The sequence below is a fragment of the Daphnia carinata genome, chromosome 9, assembly GCF_022539665.2.
Source record: "Daphnia carinata strain CSIRO-1 chromosome 9, CSIRO_AGI_Dcar_HiC_V3, whole genome shotgun sequence".
NCBI lineage: Eukaryota > Metazoa > Arthropoda > Branchiopoda > Diplostraca > Daphniidae > Daphnia > Daphnia carinata.
This window is the reverse complement of record NC_081339.1, coordinates 5118043-5136741: the sequence shown is the minus strand read 5'-3', so window position 1 is coordinate 5136741 and position 18699 is coordinate 5118043. Positions and strand designations below refer to the sequence as shown.

The 18699-nt window shown below is 39.1% G+C and overlaps 5 protein-coding genes and 1 long non-coding RNA gene across 9 annotated transcripts in view; 5 read left to right on the top strand and 1 right to left on the bottom strand.

The window, feature by feature from the left end:
• Positions 1–18699, bottom strand: part of LOC130688741 (ras-related protein Rab-30-like) — a 93730-nt gene that overhangs the window by 42595 nt on the left and 32436 nt on the right. The gene's annotated exons all lie outside the window — the stretch shown is intronic.
• LOC130688765 (uncharacterized) lies at positions 290–2144 on the top strand. Its single transcript, XR_009421829.1, has 2 exons — positions 290–1375; positions 1458–2144. It is a non-coding gene; the product is annotated as an uncharacterized LOC130688765 (long non-coding RNA).
• On the top strand, positions 4059–6821 carry LOC130688483 (uncharacterized). Its single transcript, XM_057511467.2, has 8 exons — positions 4059–4164; positions 4227–4408; positions 4575–4729; positions 4786–5768; positions 5833–5996; positions 6065–6268; positions 6347–6514; positions 6572–6821. The coding sequence occupies exons 2-8, from the start codon at positions 4240–4242 to the stop codon at positions 6751–6753; spliced, it is 2025 nt and encodes a 674-aa protein (XP_057367450.1). The 5' UTR covers positions 4059–4164; positions 4227–4239; the 3' UTR covers positions 6754–6821.
• LOC130688706 (uncharacterized) lies at positions 7818–10613 on the top strand. Its single transcript, XM_057511716.2, has 8 exons — positions 7818–8010; positions 8072–8253; positions 8416–8570; positions 8624–9603; positions 9664–9827; positions 9895–10098; positions 10177–10344; positions 10415–10613. The coding sequence occupies exons 2-8, from the start codon at positions 8085–8087 to the stop codon at positions 10594–10596; spliced, it is 2022 nt and encodes a 673-aa protein (XP_057367699.1). The 5' UTR covers positions 7818–8010; positions 8072–8084; the 3' UTR covers positions 10597–10613.
• LOC130688704 (uncharacterized) lies at positions 10915–13604 on the top strand. Of its 2 annotated transcripts, XM_057511714.2 has the most exons (8): positions 10915–11023; positions 11087–11257; positions 11320–11474; positions 11536–12476; positions 12542–12705; positions 12780–12983; positions 13065–13232; positions 13297–13604. In XM_057511714.2, exons 1-8 carry the CDS (start codon positions 10963–10965, stop codon positions 13446–13448), a joined length of 2016 nt encoding a protein of 671 aa, XP_057367697.1. In that variant the 5' UTR covers positions 10915–10962; the 3' UTR covers positions 13449–13604. The 2 variants fall into 2 exon arrangements, with proteins under 2 accessions (XP_057367697.1, XP_057367695.1); XM_057511712.2 differs by having other exon boundaries at positions 10963–11257.
• Positions 13733–18269, top strand: LOC130688705 (uncharacterized). 3 transcript variants are annotated; one of them, XR_009000505.2, is made up of 10 exons: positions 13734–14243; positions 14321–14490; positions 14589–14743; positions 14803–15815; positions 15877–16040; positions 16105–16308; positions 16376–16543; positions 16602–16808; positions 16884–17834; positions 17910–18269. XR_009000505.2 is itself a non-coding variant. In XM_059497017.1 (9 exons), the coding sequence occupies exons 2-9, from the start codon at positions 14343–14345 to the stop codon at positions 16898–16900; spliced, it is 2076 nt and encodes a 691-aa protein (XP_059353000.1). In that variant the 5' UTR covers positions 13733–14243; positions 14329–14342; the 3' UTR covers positions 16901–18269. The 3 variants fall into 3 exon arrangements, 2 of the variants coding, with proteins under 2 accessions (XP_059353000.1, XP_057367698.1); XM_059497017.1 differs by having other exon boundaries at positions 13733–14243; positions 14329–14490; positions 16884–18269; XM_057511715.2 differs by having other exon boundaries at positions 16884–18269.

Genomic DNA, 18699 nt, shown 5'->3' with positions numbered 1-18699 from the left:
TATTGTTAAACTTACAGATGGAAATAATTGTTTCCTCACATCGAAGAACCCCATGGCATTGATATTTGATTTCATATGTGGAAGCTGTGCTGAAAACAACATCACCTATAACAAGCATGGTAACCTTTCAAAAAATAGCTCAATTTTCATTACTCACTAGCTCACTTACTTCATATTGCAACGATGGTTCCTGGAGGTGCATCTCTGCCAAAGCTGCGAAAACCTTATCAGACTAACATTCACTAAAGTCAGAATTAAGATTCTACCCATTAGTAGCAGAATGTAAAGTTTTACCTGGTCGGTGATATCATCAGAAAAAGAGGTAAGAAGAAATAGGTGGACAACACAGTCAAGGCATATAATAGAATTCATCACTGCCAGAGGAACATCATCAATGATTCCACTCATTAGAAGGAAAAGTGAACAGTTAATGAAAGAGACGAAGATGTAAATGATTTCAATCGTCAGGTAGATACCGAAGCAACAATTGATATTGCGGATCGAGTTGCAGACCAAGCGATGGTGACGTCTGAGAATATTTAACTGACGACATTGTATTTTCACTAGCACGGGACTAGCAGGATTAGGCTGGTTTAGCTGGTCATTAATGCCCTTCCGAATAGCTCCAAGCTGGAGAGATAAATTTTGGGCTAGAATGCAAAAGAAGGTAAGCTGAGTAGCTGGGTAGATTTTAGTGAAAAGACCAGCTACATCCAATATTTTTCGTAACCAGGTAATATCGATTGAGGTGAAAAGAAGGAGGAAAAGGATTTCCAAGGACAATATCTGTTTTTAAACGTCCTATAGCTCATTAGATGGGCCGAAATTAATTCGCAACTGAAAAAAATAATTTACCGCAAAAATTACGTAGAAGAATATTTTGATTGCAAGATTCCTGCATGTAGGGTAAATATCAAAAGATGGCAGATTCTCTTCCAACCGCTTGAAAGAACACATGAGATCTTTCCAAGCGTCAGACCGACAGAGCACCAAGAAAGAAACTTGGCAACCGACCGTGTACACGGTAATATTCAAATTTTCACTAATTAAATTCCACGTCAAAGTCAACGTTGAAATTCCATTCATGTAAGATGCCGACACCGTCTTTGCATTGCAAACCGTATGGATTAGCAGGCTTGACTGAACCAGCAATAGTATCATGAAAGCAAGGATGTGATAGAAATTCTTTGCGTATTGACAGGTAGAAACATCAAATGGAGATGGAATTCCAAGAAAACACATCCATTTTATTACAGGTTTTACACTCCACTTGAAATCTTTGGGTTCTACGTTGGCTTCAAGATTTTGCTCGAATTGATTCCCGTGAACTGGCTGTATTTTGACTGAACGAGACGGAGACATCTCTTTACTACAGGTGAAGTTTCCCAACTAACCATATGTCCCACATAAAAATTTTCCGTTCTCGGCATAAGCCATTGGTAATACTTGTAGAATAGGACCTTAATCGATCGTGTAGATCCTGTCATCTAACGATATAATGATTATATCTGCTAGAGCTAAGCACTTTGATAATTGCAATGGGAAATTCATTGGGTCCACTTGATGATCTTTACATTACGCATTTGCCGATGAACCGTCAACTCGTACAGAAAACTACGGAATTCTATTTTCATGAGTCCGTTAAAGGTATTTTGTTTTGTATTGCACTACATCGATTATAATTGAACATTGCTACTAAATGTGGGTGATGGCAATGAAATCAGCTTTCTTCTTTTTCAGCAGACTGAAACTGCAGAAAAATAATGAAGTAGGCTACGTCAATGTCGTTCCAATCAGCTGTTAAAACAAAATGTTTAACCCATTACGGCAAACAATTTACAAATAACGTAAAAGTTGAGGTTGTATCGTGGGAAATAAAGATTTGCTCACTCTGAAGAACCCCATGGCATTTATTTCCAATTTCAGGTGTGACAACTGATCTGTGAACAAGGTAAAATACAATGAATGGCAGATATAGTTTTAAAGTTTAAAATGGTTTTGTTAAATAATTATTGACCCTTTTACCTCGTTTTGTAGTGACGGTTCCTGGTAGAGTAAATCAGCCAATGCGTTATAAATCTTATCAATCTATTTGAAAGCAAAAGATTTTAGCTTAGTTTTCTGCATCGAAGGTGGCATTTTCAGACCTGGTTGACGATATCATCCGAATAATAAGTCAGAAGATAGAGATGTATTATGCAGTCCCGACAAACTATGCCACTCAGGACTTCAAGAACTAAATTGCCGTTTACTGCACCCATTAGGGTAAACAGCGAGCAGATGGTAAAGAGGACGAAAACTAAATGACTTCAAGAGCCAGAAAAGTACCAAAAAAGTAATTAAGTTTGTAAGTGCAGTTGCAAACCAAACCATGGTGATGTCGTAGGATTCGTAACTCAGAATTTTGTGCTTCCGTGATGGTGAGACGAGCCGGATAGGACATCGTTCACATCCCTTCGATATGTTTACGAATAGCTTCAGTTTGGAGCGAAAGTATTCATGTCAAGAAGCAAAACAACGCCAATTGTGTGGCCGGAGAGATCTTCTTGAAAATGCAATACGCTTCTAGGATTTTTTCGTCAAGGTAATATCATTTGGTATTAGATCGATGAGCAACAGGGTCTCTACGCAAAGCATCTGCAAATTGTAATTTAAAATGATTTGGTATTATTATTATGTTTAGTCGAAGATTAAAGACATGATTTAAATTTTAAGAAAAGCAATCGAAACCGAGGAGATGATGAAGATCAAAGTTTTGATTGTAAGTTGCCTGGATGAAGGATAGATATTGGAAGAGGCCAAATTTTGGTCTAACAATGTGAACAATTTGACGAGATCTAACCACGCGCCTGATCGGGGTGCATGCTAGGAAAGAAATGTTACTGCCAATCGTGTACAGTGCCAAAGTTAAATTTTCTATGACGAAATTCCATGCCAATGTCGAGGTTGAGATCCATTTACGTAGGGGGCTGAGATGGATTTGGCGTTGTAGAATGTGTAGATTGCCAGGTATAATTGAAACGACGACACCAACAGAAAACAAAAAGTGATGTGGAGAACCATGGCAAATCTACAGGCTGAAGTTTTCCTAGGAGTCGGAATTGGGATTCCAAAGAAACACATCCATCTTGATAGAGGTTCTACGCTCCAGTGGAAACTGTTACGTCTGAGATTGACCCCATCATGTTCCAGGTTGAATTTTCTTTGCTGAAATGCCTGGACTTTGCCCGGACGCAGATACAGTATCTGGTTAAGACATTTCTGGGTATCCAACTAATAGAACGTCGTTAATTTGTTATTTTTTTATCCTTGTTACTCCGCCATTCTTCTTTCTCCGTAACGCATGGCGATCGTGGCAACGTCGGAATGCAATTTAATGTATCGGTACAACCAATTAGCTTAAAGTACTTTTAGAATAATTACCCATCACTGTCTTCATATTCCTTGTGGTCCGATATGCTGAAGCTGAAGATCATTAATTATGTATGTATCAACCCTGGATTAGAATAGAAGAATTAGCAAATTCTCTAAATAAGTCCAGAACTTTCGATCACTGGTTTTCGCATTTCGAAAACCTTTCCCCATAAATTTTATGTCCCTGGGGGATTTCCATAAGAACCACAGACACTATTTTGCTTACCCTCCCCCTATCCTTCTGCGATTCCTATTTTGTATGCACGTGTCATCGGCTTAATGGTTTAGTTGCCTTTTGCAAATTAATCAGTACAGTCGTATTTTCAGTACGTTGCTCTAGCCTAATGCTGCTCGAAGTTTCGTTGGGTAAATATACTTGTAATAATTGTTTTATTCTGTATTGTTAGTTATTCTGTAAATGAAAATGTAAGCATTCTATTTTAAGTTTCGGTTTATTTCCATACATCTAGCATGTTGTCATGCTGGTTTTCCCAACTTTGCAGGCATTCAAAATTGTTGCCTAGGGCTGTCGTAGTCCATTTATAACGGGCCGTGATAAAACATTTCTCGGCAGTGAACTGACTTGCATTTTTTGCAAAATGCAAGCGCAAAATCTGTATTTCTGTGCCCTGAAGCGAAGAGGTCGTAACTGTTTATCAGATAGGATCAGATGCGGTGCATACGTATACAGGTTTCCATCTCGGTAGTTACTTTGTCAACGTGTTCTAACTCGAATCGGCGTCGAAAAGTGTGAGGTAATAAATTTTTCATTTTAATTTCATTTACTGATATTGCTCTCTTTGAAATTTCAGTTGACCAAACGACATGAATGAAGACCATCCCAAATGCACTGAAAAAGTAGAAAATATCCATGGGCTTGATACGGAAGTAATCCGGGACGAGGTTAAGAAGAAAGGATTTGCATTACTGATTCACGACTTTAAAGAGCGCAAATTAATTCCAGTTAAATTCCTTAGCTTAATCGTCTTTTCCGGTACGTGAAAATTCATAAATTTCACCAAGTTCTGTAATGCCAGTTACTGTCTGAGTACTTGAGGGCCTTTTGCTTAACTTGACGTATTTGCAGTTTTAATTTTGCTTGATTTGGAGTCGGCTAATGGAATAACTAGTAACTGGTCATTTTTGAAAACATGTAATAGGTTATGGAGTACTGCTGCCATTTTTTTCCATTCATATGAAGTCATTAGGAATCAGTGTCGAAGAAACGGGTGCCATTTATGCAGTGTCTAGCATTATTGGTGTGTTGACTCCGCTCTGTACGGGTATGATGGCTGATAAATTAGGCAATTTCAAGGTAAATTTTAAAAAATAGTTTTCCTTTTAATTTAGAATAATTTTTTATATGGTTAGATGCTGTTGAGCTTGTCATTTGGGTTAGCTAGCATTAGTGCGCTTCTCTTCTTGCTCGTTCCAGTGGGAAGGATGTCAGTTGATTATCCAGTTAACACTTCGTTCGTTGTTGGCTGTCACGACGCTTTCAACCTGGCAGATCATTCTTCACCTGTATCTGTTTTTACGAACTTTGACACGAAGGAATGCGAGTACAAGGTGGGACATAACCTTGGAAACGGTATAGCTAACATTTCAGTAGTATTAAAAGAATGCGGTTACATGTGTTACCATAACAACGAACCTTACGACGAGGATTACTCTGAAGCCTATGTGGTATCCGAACTACCATCCATGGCGAATTTTACACAAACTTTTCGTGACGCAACTTTTTTCCCCGACGACTGGATTCTAAATGGATGGTGTACTCGACAGCCCGGCGAAGAGGTTTTCTGTGAAGAAAATCGAGAAACAGGCACATCACTGAACGCTACGCTTGCATTAGACTGGTCCAACAACATTGCCAATAAATCCAGAAGATTTCCTGTTATATGGATTGCACTGGAGGACGGTGGCCAGATAAATAATGAGCGTATATTTAATGCAAAACAATTATGCGACTCACGAGATGACGAGCGGAAAGTTCACCAGACAGCTTACGTGAAATATTTGAACGACAGCGATAAGAACTCCTACCAGTTTTGTCGGCCACAATGCACTGTACTCTCTAGTCGCTCCGAGCTATGTTCCAACATGGCCCAAGAGAAAATCTTCAATCCTCAGCTGACTTTTTGGCTTTATATGTTGTTTCGTTGCATTTTTGAAGTTTTGCTTGGTGGTTCTGCTACATTGTTTGAAGGAGCTGTATTGGCTTTAGTGTCCGAAGTCCGAGGCGATTACGGTTTTCAAAAAGTTTTTGGATTTATAGGAGTAGCTATATTTTCGCCAATATCTGGAGTTCTGATTGACCATACCAGTTCAGATGAAAACAACCAAAATTTCTGGTATATTATGATTTATTCGATTGCTTTTTTTGTATTATGGGTTGTTTATTTTTTGGTGACTTAGGGCAGCATACTTCCTTTTTGCTGCATTGTTTGGAATTGCTTCCTTGGGGATGCTAACGATTGACCTTAAGTTCAAACCTCCAGCAGAAAATGTGATAAAAGACGTGAAATCGTTATTCCAAAACATCGAACTGGATGCTCTGCTAGTTATTGCACTAGTGTTTGGTAATACTATTTGGAAACACAGTTATAATTAATTGTATTGACTCCACTTTAATGAAATTTCTCTATAGGATTGTTGGTGGGTTGCATGGGAAATTATTTGTTTCTGTTTTTAGAAGAGATTGGAGTTAATAAGTCATTGATGGGATTGTCGGTCATGATCTCTTGTCTTGCATCAATTCCACTTCTTTTGTTTTCTGGAAGTATTTGTCGGAAATTCAGCTACCCCAACGTCATAGTATTTTGCTTTTCTGTTTCCATCATCCGTTTGATAGGTATTATGCAATTAAATTTTTTCATCTCCTTCCTATTTGCTATGTTGATTAACTTCGCATAACTGTTTACATATATAGGATATTCGTACATCTCCATACCAAGTTTGTGTCTGCTGTACCAATCTTTAGAAGCTATTACTGGAACTCTAGCCATGACTACAGTCATAATCTATGGGTCGCAATTGGGCACAACATCTACTGTGGCTTCCATTCAAGGCCTGATTTCAGCAACCTATTTTGGTTTGGGTTAGTTATATGTCAAATGTTATCTATCGTTTAGATTCAACTTTTACATCGATTTAGGCGCTGGAATAGGAAGTTCTGTTGGTGGTTTCCTTATTGGGGCGTATGGTCAACGGACAACTTTCCGGATTTTGGGAGTTATGTCGTTTATCACTGGTTTCTCCTACTTCCTCTTCAATGTTTTCTACGTACGCCGGAGGAACGCCAACGTAATTGGCAATGGCAATGCTGCAGCCAATTGACATTCGCCATTCTCGGGGCGTTTCATATTATTAGTCCTACTGCTTTTACTTCAGCATACTACCCACTTAACCAGATAAGTCGTCCAATTGAATTAGCTAACGATTCCACTGAGTTAGAAAATAACTAAGAAAAATTACTAGATATACTTTAAAATGACCAGCTTGTGCGAATCTAGCTATATTAATAGCACATATAGCAATATCTTCGAATATTTAGCAACCCGAAGGATAAGTGAAGAATGTAACAGGAGCGCTGCTGCCGCCTGTCTCGCCTGGCCGTCTCCTTTTCTCCGGCTCCAGCGAACCTGCTACCCAGCTCCGCCCGGTTACTCGAAGATTTCTGGCTTGCCGTCGCTTCGCGTAATGCAATAATTTTGTTGACTTTTTATCCTTGTTCCTCCGTCTGTTCTTCTTTCTCCGTAATACGTGGCGATCGTAGCAACGTCGGAATGCAATTTAATTTATCGATACAACCAATTAGCTTAAAGTACTTTTAGAATAATTACCCATCACTGTCTTCATATTACTTGTGGCTCGATATGCTGAAACTGAAGATCATTAATTATGTATGTACCACCCATGGATTAGTATAGAAGAATTAGCAAATTCTCTAAATAATTCCAGAACTTTCGATCACTGTTTTTCGCATTTCGAAAACCTTTCCCCGTAGATTTTATGTCCCTGAGGGATTTCCATAAGAACCACAGGCACCATTTTGCTTACCCTCCCTCTACCCTTCTACGATTTCCAATTTTGTATGCACGTGGTACCGTCCGTAAGGTTTAGTTTCCTTCTGCAAATTTATCAGTATAGTCGTATTTTCAGTGCAGTGCTCTAGCCTAATGCTGTTTAATGCTGTCTGAGTTTTCTTGGGTAAATATACTTGTAATAATTGTTTTATTCTGTATTGTTAGTTATTCTGTAAATGAAAATGTAAGCATTCTATTTTAAGTTTCGGTTTATTTCCATACATCTAGCATGTTGTCATGCTGGTTTTTCCAACTTTGCAGGCATTCAAAATTGTTGCCTGGGGCTGTCGTAGTACATTTATAACGGGCCGTGATAAAGCATTTCTCGGCAGTGAGCTGACTTGCATTTTTTGTAAAATGCAAGCGCAAAATCTGTATTTCTGTGCCTTGAAGCGAAGAGGTCGTAACTGTTTATCAGATAGGATCAGATGCGGTGCATACGTATACAGGTTTCCATCTCGGTAGTTACTTTGTCAACGTGTTCTAAGTTGGATCGGCGTCAAAAAGTGTGAGGTAAAAAATTTTTGATTTCCATTCCATTTCTGATATTGTTCTGCTTGAAATTTTAGTTGACCAAACAACATGAATGAAGACCATCCCAAGTGCACTGATAAAGTAGAAGATATCCATAGGCTTGATACAAAAGTCATCCAAGAAGAGGTTAAGAAAAAAGGATTTGCATTACTGATTCACGACTTCAAACAGCGCAGATTAATTCCAGTTAAATTTCTTAGCTTAATCGTCTTTTCCGGTACGAACTCACAAATTTCATACAGTTCTATAATGTCAATTATTGTCTGAATACTTGAGGGTATTTTGCTTAACTGGACGTATTTGCAGTTTTAATTTTGCTTCATTTGGAGTCGGCTAACGAAATAACTGCTAGTAACCGTTAATTTTTTAAAACAAATAGGTTATGGAGTACTGCTGCCATTTTTTGCCATGCATATGAAGTCATTAGGAATCAGTGTCGAAGAAACGGGTGCCATCTATGGAGTTTCGTGCATTATCGGTGTGTTGACTCCGCTCTGTACTGGTATGATGGCTGATAAATTAGGAAATTTCAAGGTAAATTTTCAAAATAGTATTTTTTAATTTAAAATAATTATTCATATGGCTAGATGCTGTTGAGCTTGTCATTTGGATTAGCTAGCATTAGTGCGCTTCTCTTCTTGCTCGTTCCAGTGGGAAGAATGTCAGTTGATTATCCAGTTAATACTTCGTTCATTGTTGGCTGTTACGAAGCTTTCAACCTGACAGACCATTCTTCATCTATGTCTATTTTTACAAACTTGGACATGAAGGGGTGCGACTTCAAAGTAAGACGTGACCTTGGAGGCGGTACTGCTAACATATCGGTAGTTCTAAAAGAATGCGGTTACATGTGTTACCATAACAACTACTCTTACGACGAAGATTACTCTGACGCCGATGTGGTATCCGAAGTACAATCCTTAGGCAATTTTACACAAACTTTTCGTGACGCAACTTTTTTCCCCGACGACTGGATTCTAAAATGGTGTTCTCGACAGCCCCATGAAGAGATTGTCTGTGAAGACAACGGAAAACCAGGCACATCACTGAACGCTACGCTTGCCTTAGACTGGTCCAACAACATTGCCAATAAATCCAGAATGTTTCCCGTTAAATGGTTTGCATTGGAGGACAATTACCAGATTAATAGTGAGCGTATATTTAACGCAAAACGATTATGCGACTCACAAGATGAAGAGCAAAAACTTCACCGGACAGCTTACGTAAAATATTTGAATGACAGCGGAAAGAACTCGTACCAGTTTTGTCGGCCACAGTGCACCGTCCTGTCCAGTCGCTCTGAACTGTGTTCCAACATGGTCCAAGAAAAAGTTTTGAATCCTCAGCTGACTTTTTGGCTTTATATGTTGTTTCGCTGCATTTTTGACGTTTTCGTTGGTGGTTCTGCTACATTGTTTGAAGGAGCTGTATTGGCCTTGGTGTACGAAGTCCGCGGTGATTACGGGTTTCAGAAAGTGTTTGGATTTTTAGGAATAGCTATATTTTCTCCAATATCTGGAGCTCTGATGGACCATGCCAGTGCAGATGGAAACAACCAAAATTTCCGGTAAACTCTGATTTATTCGAATGCTTCCAATATGTTACTTGTTGTGTGTTGGTGACTTAGGGCGGCATACTTCCTTTTTGCTGTATTGTTTGGAATTGCTTCTCTGGGGATGTTAACGATCGACCTGAAGTTCAAACCTCCAGCGGAAAATGTAGTGAAAGACGTAAAATCGTTATTGAAAAATATCGAGCTGGATGCTCTGCTAGTCACTGCACTAATATTGGGTAATACGGTTTGGAAGAATAGGTATGATTAATTATATTGACTCCACTTTGACCGAATTTTCTATAGGATTGTTGGTGGGCTGCACAGGAAATTATTTGTTTCTATTCTTAGAAGAGATTGGAGTTAACAAGTCATTGATGGGACTGTCGGTCATGATATCTTGCCTTGCAGCAATTCCACTTCTTCTGTTTTCTGAAAGCATATTTCGGAAATTCAGCTACCCCAATGTTACAATATTTTGCTTTGCAGTTTTCATCATCCGTTTGATAGGTACTATCTGATTAAATTTTTCCACTTCCTGTATTCACTTTGTTGATAAACTTTGTCTAACTGTTTACATATATGTAGGATATTCGTACATCTCCATGCCAAGTTTGTGTCTGGTCTACGAATCTATAGAAGCTGTGACTGGAACTCTAGCCATGACTACGCTCATGATCTATGGGTCACGACTGGGCACCACATCCACTGTGGCTTCCATTCAAGGCCTGATTTCAGCAGCCTATTTTGGTTTGGGTTAGTTAATATCAAATGCCATGCTCTTTATCATCTTTAGATCTAATTTACAACTTTTATATCGGTTTAGGCGCCGGAATAGGAAGTACTGTTGGTGGTTTTCTTATTGGAGCGTATGGTCAACGGACAACTTTCCGGATTTTGGGAGTCATTGCATTCATCACTGGTTTCTTCTACTTCCTCTTCAATGTTTTCTACCTACGCCGAAGGAACTCTAACATCATTGGCAATGGCAGTGCTGCAGTCAATTGATATTCGCCATTCTCGGGGCGTTTCATATTATCAGTCCTACTGCTTTTACGTCAGCATACTACCCACTTAACCAGATAAGTCGTCCAATTGAATTTTACTAACGGTTTCACTGAGTTAAAACATAGTTAAGAAAAAATTATAGATATATTTTAAAGTGACCAGTATAAGGGAAGTCTAACCGAATCTTTAGCCCCTGAAGGACAGGTGAAAAACGTAACAGGGACATTCCCGCCTTACCAAAATAGATGTAGGACGCTTTCATTTTGCAAATTCGACTTTTACTTCTGAACTCCTTGCACTGCAATACAAACCTTTCGAGTATTTTCACTTCGATAAGTTTTGTAACTTTGCCCTGCGGGTTGTGAGATGGAAACAGTTGCGTTACAAGCTCTTTTCGAACTCGGATCAGTAGCAACGCATCTGTGGTGTAGTATAATCAAGCGTTGTGTGATTTGTTTCAGTGCGTTTTTATTTTATTTCACATTTTCAGTTGCTGCTTCGCCTTCGATAGGGATGATAAGCAATCCAGCCGTATCGGAAGTAACGACTTCACGAGCTGAATGTCCGGAGATTAAACGAAAGGGAAGGGCATTGCTCCTCTACGATTTGAAACATCCCAAACTCGTTCCCATTAAATTTCTAACCTTTATCATTTTATCGGGTGAGTAATAATAAAAACGTCTCTTTTCCATTGTTTAACACGTTTCAAATTTAACAACACAGGTATAGGAGTATTATTTCCCTTCGTTACGATCCACATGAAATCATTGGGCATGACAGTCGAAGAGACAGGCGCCATCTTTGGGGTTTCTTCGGTTGCAGCGATTTTAACACCTTTCCTTGTCGGTTTGCTTGCTGACAGAATAGGAAACTTCAAAGTAAATGTAAACAAAAGAAATGATGTGAAATCAAGCTTAAATTTTTTTCTCTCTTTTTCAGATATTGATGAGTGCTCTGTATGCATCTACTGTTCTCGTTTCGCTTTCTTTCTTGTTAGTCCCTATTGGGAGGATTTCAAAACAATTTCCCATGAACATGACCTTGGCAGTAGGTTGCAATAGCGATCAGGTGACCTTTGGATTGGCTGATCTCGACGCATATCCTTGCCAACATCCATTAACAAATGAAAGCCTAGTCAATGTGTCAGTTGTGCTAGAGGCATGTGGCTACGTTTGCAGTAACAATGGGCAACGATTTGAAGGATATGAACCCGACCAGCTTTCAGACTTGATATCTCTAGTGAATGTTGGTGATTCCCAACCAATACGAGAATTCCGGGACGCCATTTTCCTTCAAAACGACCGGAATTTTGAATCTTCTTGCACGCAAATGCCCAACGGAGAACAGTTGTGTATTACTCAACAGGGCGATCGGCAAGTGCTTAGTAATGGAACTCTTGAATTGGTTCTGTCTGCCAATTCCACTAATGGTACAGATCCTTTTTCTACTAAATGGATTGCCATGGATCATGCTGACAATTTCCTGTGTGGAATTTACGACAAGGAACAGAAGATACATGGAACAACTTACGTCAGTGACGTAGGTCAGGCAAGTAAGAATCAAAGCCTGTATCATTTGTGCTATCCCCAGTGTATTTTTCGAGTGAATCGAACCGAACTATGTTCCAACATGAGTGAGGAAGAAGCCGTAAATCCCCTGATGACCTTTTGGGTTTACTTGTTACTTCGGATCATGTTTGAAATATCACTAGGCGGTTTAGACCTGTTTGTGGGAGCTGCAATGGCGGTTTGCAACGAAGTTGGTGGTGATTACGGTTTTCAAAGAATGTTTGGCTATATTGGCATTGGTATTTTTTCACCGATTTCCGGAGTTCTTATTGACACTTACAGTACATCTAACGATGGACAAGGCAATGTGACGTAATGAACTAACATAATTTTTCCCCAAATCGTAAAGCTATTGAACAATTTTTTTACGTTTTCAGGCCGGCCTTCTTCCTTTTTGCTGGTCTATATACCGTAACAGCGTTTGGACTGCTGCTAGTAGATCTGAAATTTAAACCTCCATCGGCAAATCCATTCAAAGATCTTGGATTACTTTTAAAAAATATTCAAGTGGTTGCTTTGCTGGTCATTGCACTTGTTTATGGTAGTATCTTTACTTTTTGATTGACCTAGAAAACTCGCAGAAATGAAATTTTTTTCATTGTTAATCTTTACTAGGTACTATATACAGTTTTTGTGCAAACTATTTGTTTCTGTTCCTGCAAGACATTGGAGGCACAAGAGCCTTGATGGGGCTGTCGAGCACAGTTCAGTCTGTGATTATGATACCATTGCTTCTCATGTCTGACTACATTTTCCGTAAACTGGGCCACCCAAATGTGCAGACCCTTGGTCTTTCCATTAATTTCATCCGATTACTTGGTAGTTCATTTTATTTTAAATTTTGCAAAATCCTTATCTTGTACTGACGATTTAATTCCGTTCGTTTCCCTCGTCTTATAGGATATTCGTATTTGTATGATCCAAGATTATGCCTCCTTTTGGAATCCTTGGACACGTTATGCTTCTTCTTTGGTCGGACCTCGCAAATAGCTTATGCTAATGAACTAGGGACGTTGACTACTGTTGCTTCCACTCAAGGATTGTTGGGAGCAATAACCTTTGGTCTAGGTCAACAAATTTGTTCACTTGTAATTATAGATCATGTGAATGATTATTTTCTTTTTCTGTTCAGGTCTGGGACTTGGCAGTGTAACTGGAAGCTTACTTATTGGATCCTACGGTCAACGACTAACCTTCCGGATAATGGCTAGCGTTTCCCTTGTCACCGGAATTTTATATTTCATTTTCAACTTGCGTTTCAAAAACAAGAAACGTGTAACATAACCCCCTTTTTTATGTGGAATGCGGCTTTCACGGCACACGCGTTCTTTATTTTGGATAACCAAAACTGGTGATTTCATGGAAACAATTTTTCTCATTACAAAGTAACCATGTTCTCAGCGACAAAATTTACAAAAAAGGTATTTGTTGAATTTTAAATTTGCGTTGCAAATGCAAACAAAAAGGTCAAACATGAAATTAAACTTGTTTCTACGAAGTCTGCAATTTTAGAACATCAACAGAATATTTATCGGAAGTTGGTTTTATTTCAGGTTTGTTCTACAATGATAAAGTGCCAGATGGTCCACCTACCGAGGACAGCGCAAGTTGAAGCATTATCAAGTTCATTCGGATTTCTCGCCAAGTTGCACAGTGTTGATTAGAAGGGCTTTCCATCAAACGGGAAACCATTTACCGCACCGGGGGTGTCAGTAGAACAAGGCAAACCATTTGGGCACAGTTTTAACAGTCGGAATGTCCCTTTCATTGTTTATCACCTCTCACCTCAATTTAACTCCAACTTGCCTAGAGCACGTTTTTGTTTCAGCCAAATCTATGGCCTTGATCCACTTACAAATCCCATTGAGCTTTCAACCTTCCAGTGATCAACAATTTCCCAAAACAAAAAAGGCGAAATGACTAGCCTACTACTATGAGAAAAAACGTGAATTGACTACCGTCATAGTACCTCGTGAGCAGGACGGACTAGTCTAGAGAATAAGGCTTATCTTGTGTTTAGTGGAAGGTGTAGCAACATCCACATTGAAGAGCTCCCAGTCAGTAGCAACTTTTCACAAGGTATGAAACATTTTTATAGTCTAAAACATACACAAAATTTTATGTTTTTCTTAAATCTTGTTTTGTATTGTTGTTAGAATTGCAGATAATTAAACTACAATGAGTGAAGAAGCAAACAACAATAATGAGCAGCAACCTAAAGTTTCAAGACGCTTGGAGAAGAGGAAAGGATTAGAACTGCTCATTTACGACTTAAAGCAGCCTAAACTTATCCCCATTAAACTGTTGACCTTCATCATTCTGTCAGGCAAGTAAAACTGTCACTGTTAAATTTGCTGTAGGTATCGGGTTGACAACTTTCACGACACTTGAGTTAACCTGATTCGAATTATTTGGTTATTTTAGGTGTAGGAGTGCTATTACCATTTACAACTATTCACATGAAGTCATTGGGAATGAGTTATCAAGAAGTGGGTGCCATTTATGGTGTTTCTTCAGTCGCTGCGATTCTATCGCCTTTTCTCCTCGGATTAATCGCTGACAAACTCGGAAATTTCAAGGTTATCTCCATTAGAAAAGTCTCCTTAATTGAAACTTCAATTGTCCTAAATTCCTTTAGGTGATGATGAGCATCGTACATGCTTCTCTCGGTATTGTAGCGCTACTCTTCTTAACTGTGCCACCAAGCAAAGTGTGGCATCCTTATCCGGAGAATTTAACATTTGCACTCGGCTGCACGGACACTAATCCACTGCATTTGAATTCAGCTACTCTTGCATTGGCCGACCTCGACTCGAATCCTTGCCACGTTCGTCCAGAACTAATTCGTGAAAAGTTAAACAACATGTCAGTAGCACTAGAAGAATGCGGCTATATATGCTACGACAACAATCGCCCGTCTGACGTGAGAAATGAGGAGTTGAACGAGCCCACAACAGAAGTGGACCCTACTTTGCCGAAGGTTGCGCTCAAGAAAGTTGTCCTACCCAAAATGGAATTTCGTGATGCAGTTTTTTTCCCGAATTATTGGAGCCTAGATGTGACTTGTTCTCCAACTCGTAACGACGACCATATCTGCGAGTTAAATCGAAAAAATGTTAGCGAGCCAACCCAAGTGAACGCAACGCTCGGATTGGATTTGACCAGCAATACGGCCAACTCTAGCGGAAGGTTCCCTGTCAAATGGATGACGATGGAAGACGGAATTTACAGCGGACAGAAATTGAGCAATTTCGAGTGCGGATCGTATGGTGAAGATCAGAAATTCCGTCAAACGGTGTACTTTAAAGACTCTAATCAAGCGGATAACAACCGAGCCGTCTATCAGTTCTGCAGACCTCAGTGTGTAGTGCGGATTGATCGCTCTGAGCTTTGTTCTAACAAGGCTTTAGTAGAGGTGTTTAATCCTCAGCTGACCTTTTGGCTGTACATGTTGTTTCGCCTTATCTTTGACGTGCTACTGGGAGGGCTGGACCTCTTTGTCGGAGCTTCTGTGGCTTTAGTCAGCGAATTGGGGGGGGATTATGGTTTCCAGCGGATGTTTGGATATATTGGTATAGCTGTCTTTTCGCCTATTTCTGGGCGTTTGATTGATGAGTTTAGTCCAGATTTAAATATCTTGGGAAACACCAGGTAATCTTTTGGACGTCATTTAAGTGTGTAATTATATTGATTGGTTTTTGTTTAATTACAGGCCTGCCTTTTATCTTTTCGCCGGCCTCTTTGGAGTTGCAGCCATCGGGATGCTAACAGTTCATCTGGATTTCAAACTTCCAGCGAAAAGGCTGCTAAGAGACGTCGGATCCTTACTCAAAAACGTTGAATTGGATGTGTTACTTGTAATCGCCTTTGTTTCCGGTAACATAAAAATATGCAAATTTAATGGCGTCAAAATTAATCGCTTTTAAACATTTGAAATTAGGAATCTGCAACGGGTATGGGTTTTATTACTTGTTTTTATTCTTGGAAGAAATTGGGGGCACCAGCTCTTTGATGGGGCTGTCTAATACGTTCCAGTGTCTTTCGGTAATTCCGTTGCTTGTCTTCTCTGACCGCATTTTCCGCAAATTAAGTCATCCCAACGTTCAAGTCCTTTGCTTTGCGGTGAACGTCATTCGTTTAATCGGTATTTAATTATAATGAAAAAAATGACTAAAGTAACTATTTAAAATTTAAACTGAACATTCAAACAGGATATTCATATTTGCACGATCCACGATTGTGCCTCCTTTTGGAATCGTTGGATGCAATTTCCTGGAATTTTGCGCGAACGTCACATGTAGCATATGCCAACCAACTTGGAACAACATCTACTGTGGCATCCATTCAGGGATTGCTGGGCGGAATCACCTTCGGCTTTGGTAAATCACTATCACACAGTGCGTAAAGGAGTGAATATAATTCTTTTTTCTTAACAAGGATTTGGAGTTGGAAGTTTTGGTGGAAGTTTACTTATTGGAGCCTACGGGTTGCGAGTGACCTTTCGCATTTTGGGTGCCATCTCTTTCATCACTGGCTTATTCTACTTCCTTTTCAACATCTTTTACTTACGACGGAAGAGGACTGAAGCTGTCAATAATGTTGACGCTGATGAAGTTGCCGTTGAACCAACTGTTATGTCAAATGGTGATCATCAATAGAAGATTTCTTATAATCATCAAATTGGAATTCAAACGTAACACCTAACAAAATTGTTTCTAGATACTTCGAGGCGTTGATGTGAGGGATTTGAAATATCCCTACAACCACTGTCATTTTTTTTGCACAGAATCCCATTTCAACTAAAACGGTAGTCTAAATAAGATATCCATGAATTTTATTCCAGAGCATCAATATATCAAACTACAGTTATATCGCACTAGGAACGCTGGTATCATAACTATTAATTTCTATTTTATTTTATTCTTAAACAGAGTGTTAGTAACAACTACGTTAAGTAGCTTGCATCAAGATCGTTCCACGGAAGTAAGAGCGAAATCGAAATTTCGATTAGCTTCTGCTATTAGCAGTTAAAGTTTACTGTAACGAACTAGCTAATCTTATTTATGTTGTAATTATATAACGCTTCGTTTCGTAACAAGCATTTAAATATCAGTTATTTTCTTTTGCAGTTTCAATCGAGTTCTGTACAAGAAGCTTGGTATTCCTACAACAGATGGCATTTGTTGTTTACAGTAGCCAAATGGTTTTAAACAACAGGTAGAATCATTGAGACCCTTTATCGTTAGTTCTATCGTTTCAGGCCACACAAATAACGACTCGCACAAGTGGGATCTGACGTCAACACTGACAGTATCTGTTGTTGGGAGTCTTTTATGACCTTTAAAGAAAAAAAAATAGATAAAGAAGAAACTAGCCCTCGGCATCTTTCTCCACCGCCACCCAACCCTGGTTATTATTTGGATGTACGTCGATAAAACAGAAAGGAATTATTTCCGGTGATTGGGGCCATTTAAAACAACGATCATCTTCACCGGGATTGAATGCATTTCGAGGGGCGGTGTTTTTATTTTATATTCAAGAGGCTTTTTATGGAGAATCGGAGGAGGAGTCCTGGATATAATCCATTCCCATTCGAACATCCAACTTTCTCTAGCGGTCAAATAAAAATAAAAGAAGAAGAAGAAAAAAATCTCAAGAACAACATCCCAGGTGCTTACCTTACAAAAAAATTAATAATAATGGATTTTAGAAATGCGTTAGCAAACGGTTCGGTGTGTTTTTCAGCCCAAGAACGAGAGGTTATTACTTTCCGCTTTGTCGTTAAAAAAGTAAACCCAAACACACCGAAAAGAAAAGGCCGTCTCTCACGCACTTTATGTACTTATGGGTACAGGCATTTACCTATTATTGGTAACAGGTGTCAAACGATACCCAGCGGGGTTAGTGAAAAACTTTTGTACACAGTCAACTACACTGTGTGACAAGTGGGAGGAGGAAGAGCCACACATCGAGCACACCCACTTTGTACAAAAATGTAAATTAACTGAAGAAAACCTCAAAAAAAAAAGATGCGTTTATTATAGAACAAATGGAACATACATACAAAAAAAAATGAAAAAAATACACGATAATGTTAATTAATAATAGCTTCACCGTACCGATATCGTTATTAGTTTGTATACAAATACGCGCGCAGATGTGGGTGTTAATAAGCTTGGCAACGTAGTGGTGGCCAGGGCAAGGTGACATATCTAACCGTCCAGGTATAACGCGAATTGGTTGTTCATTTAACTTTGCGTTTGCTGCTCTTCTTCCCAACACACAATGAGCAAGTCGATAATTAAAAAGCCGATACCGTGGTACCGTACATGGACACGAACAAGAACGAAGATGCCTCGTATAATGGCAATAAAAACGGTAGAATGAAAAGATCGTCGACCGCGCAATCAAATGAAAAGAAATACAAAATGGCTTTTTATATATAGAACAATTGTTTCACCACGTAAATTGCTTTAGATCCTGTTTGTTTCTTCATTTTTGCTGTTGGTGTTTTTTTCTTCTTATTGTTTTTCAT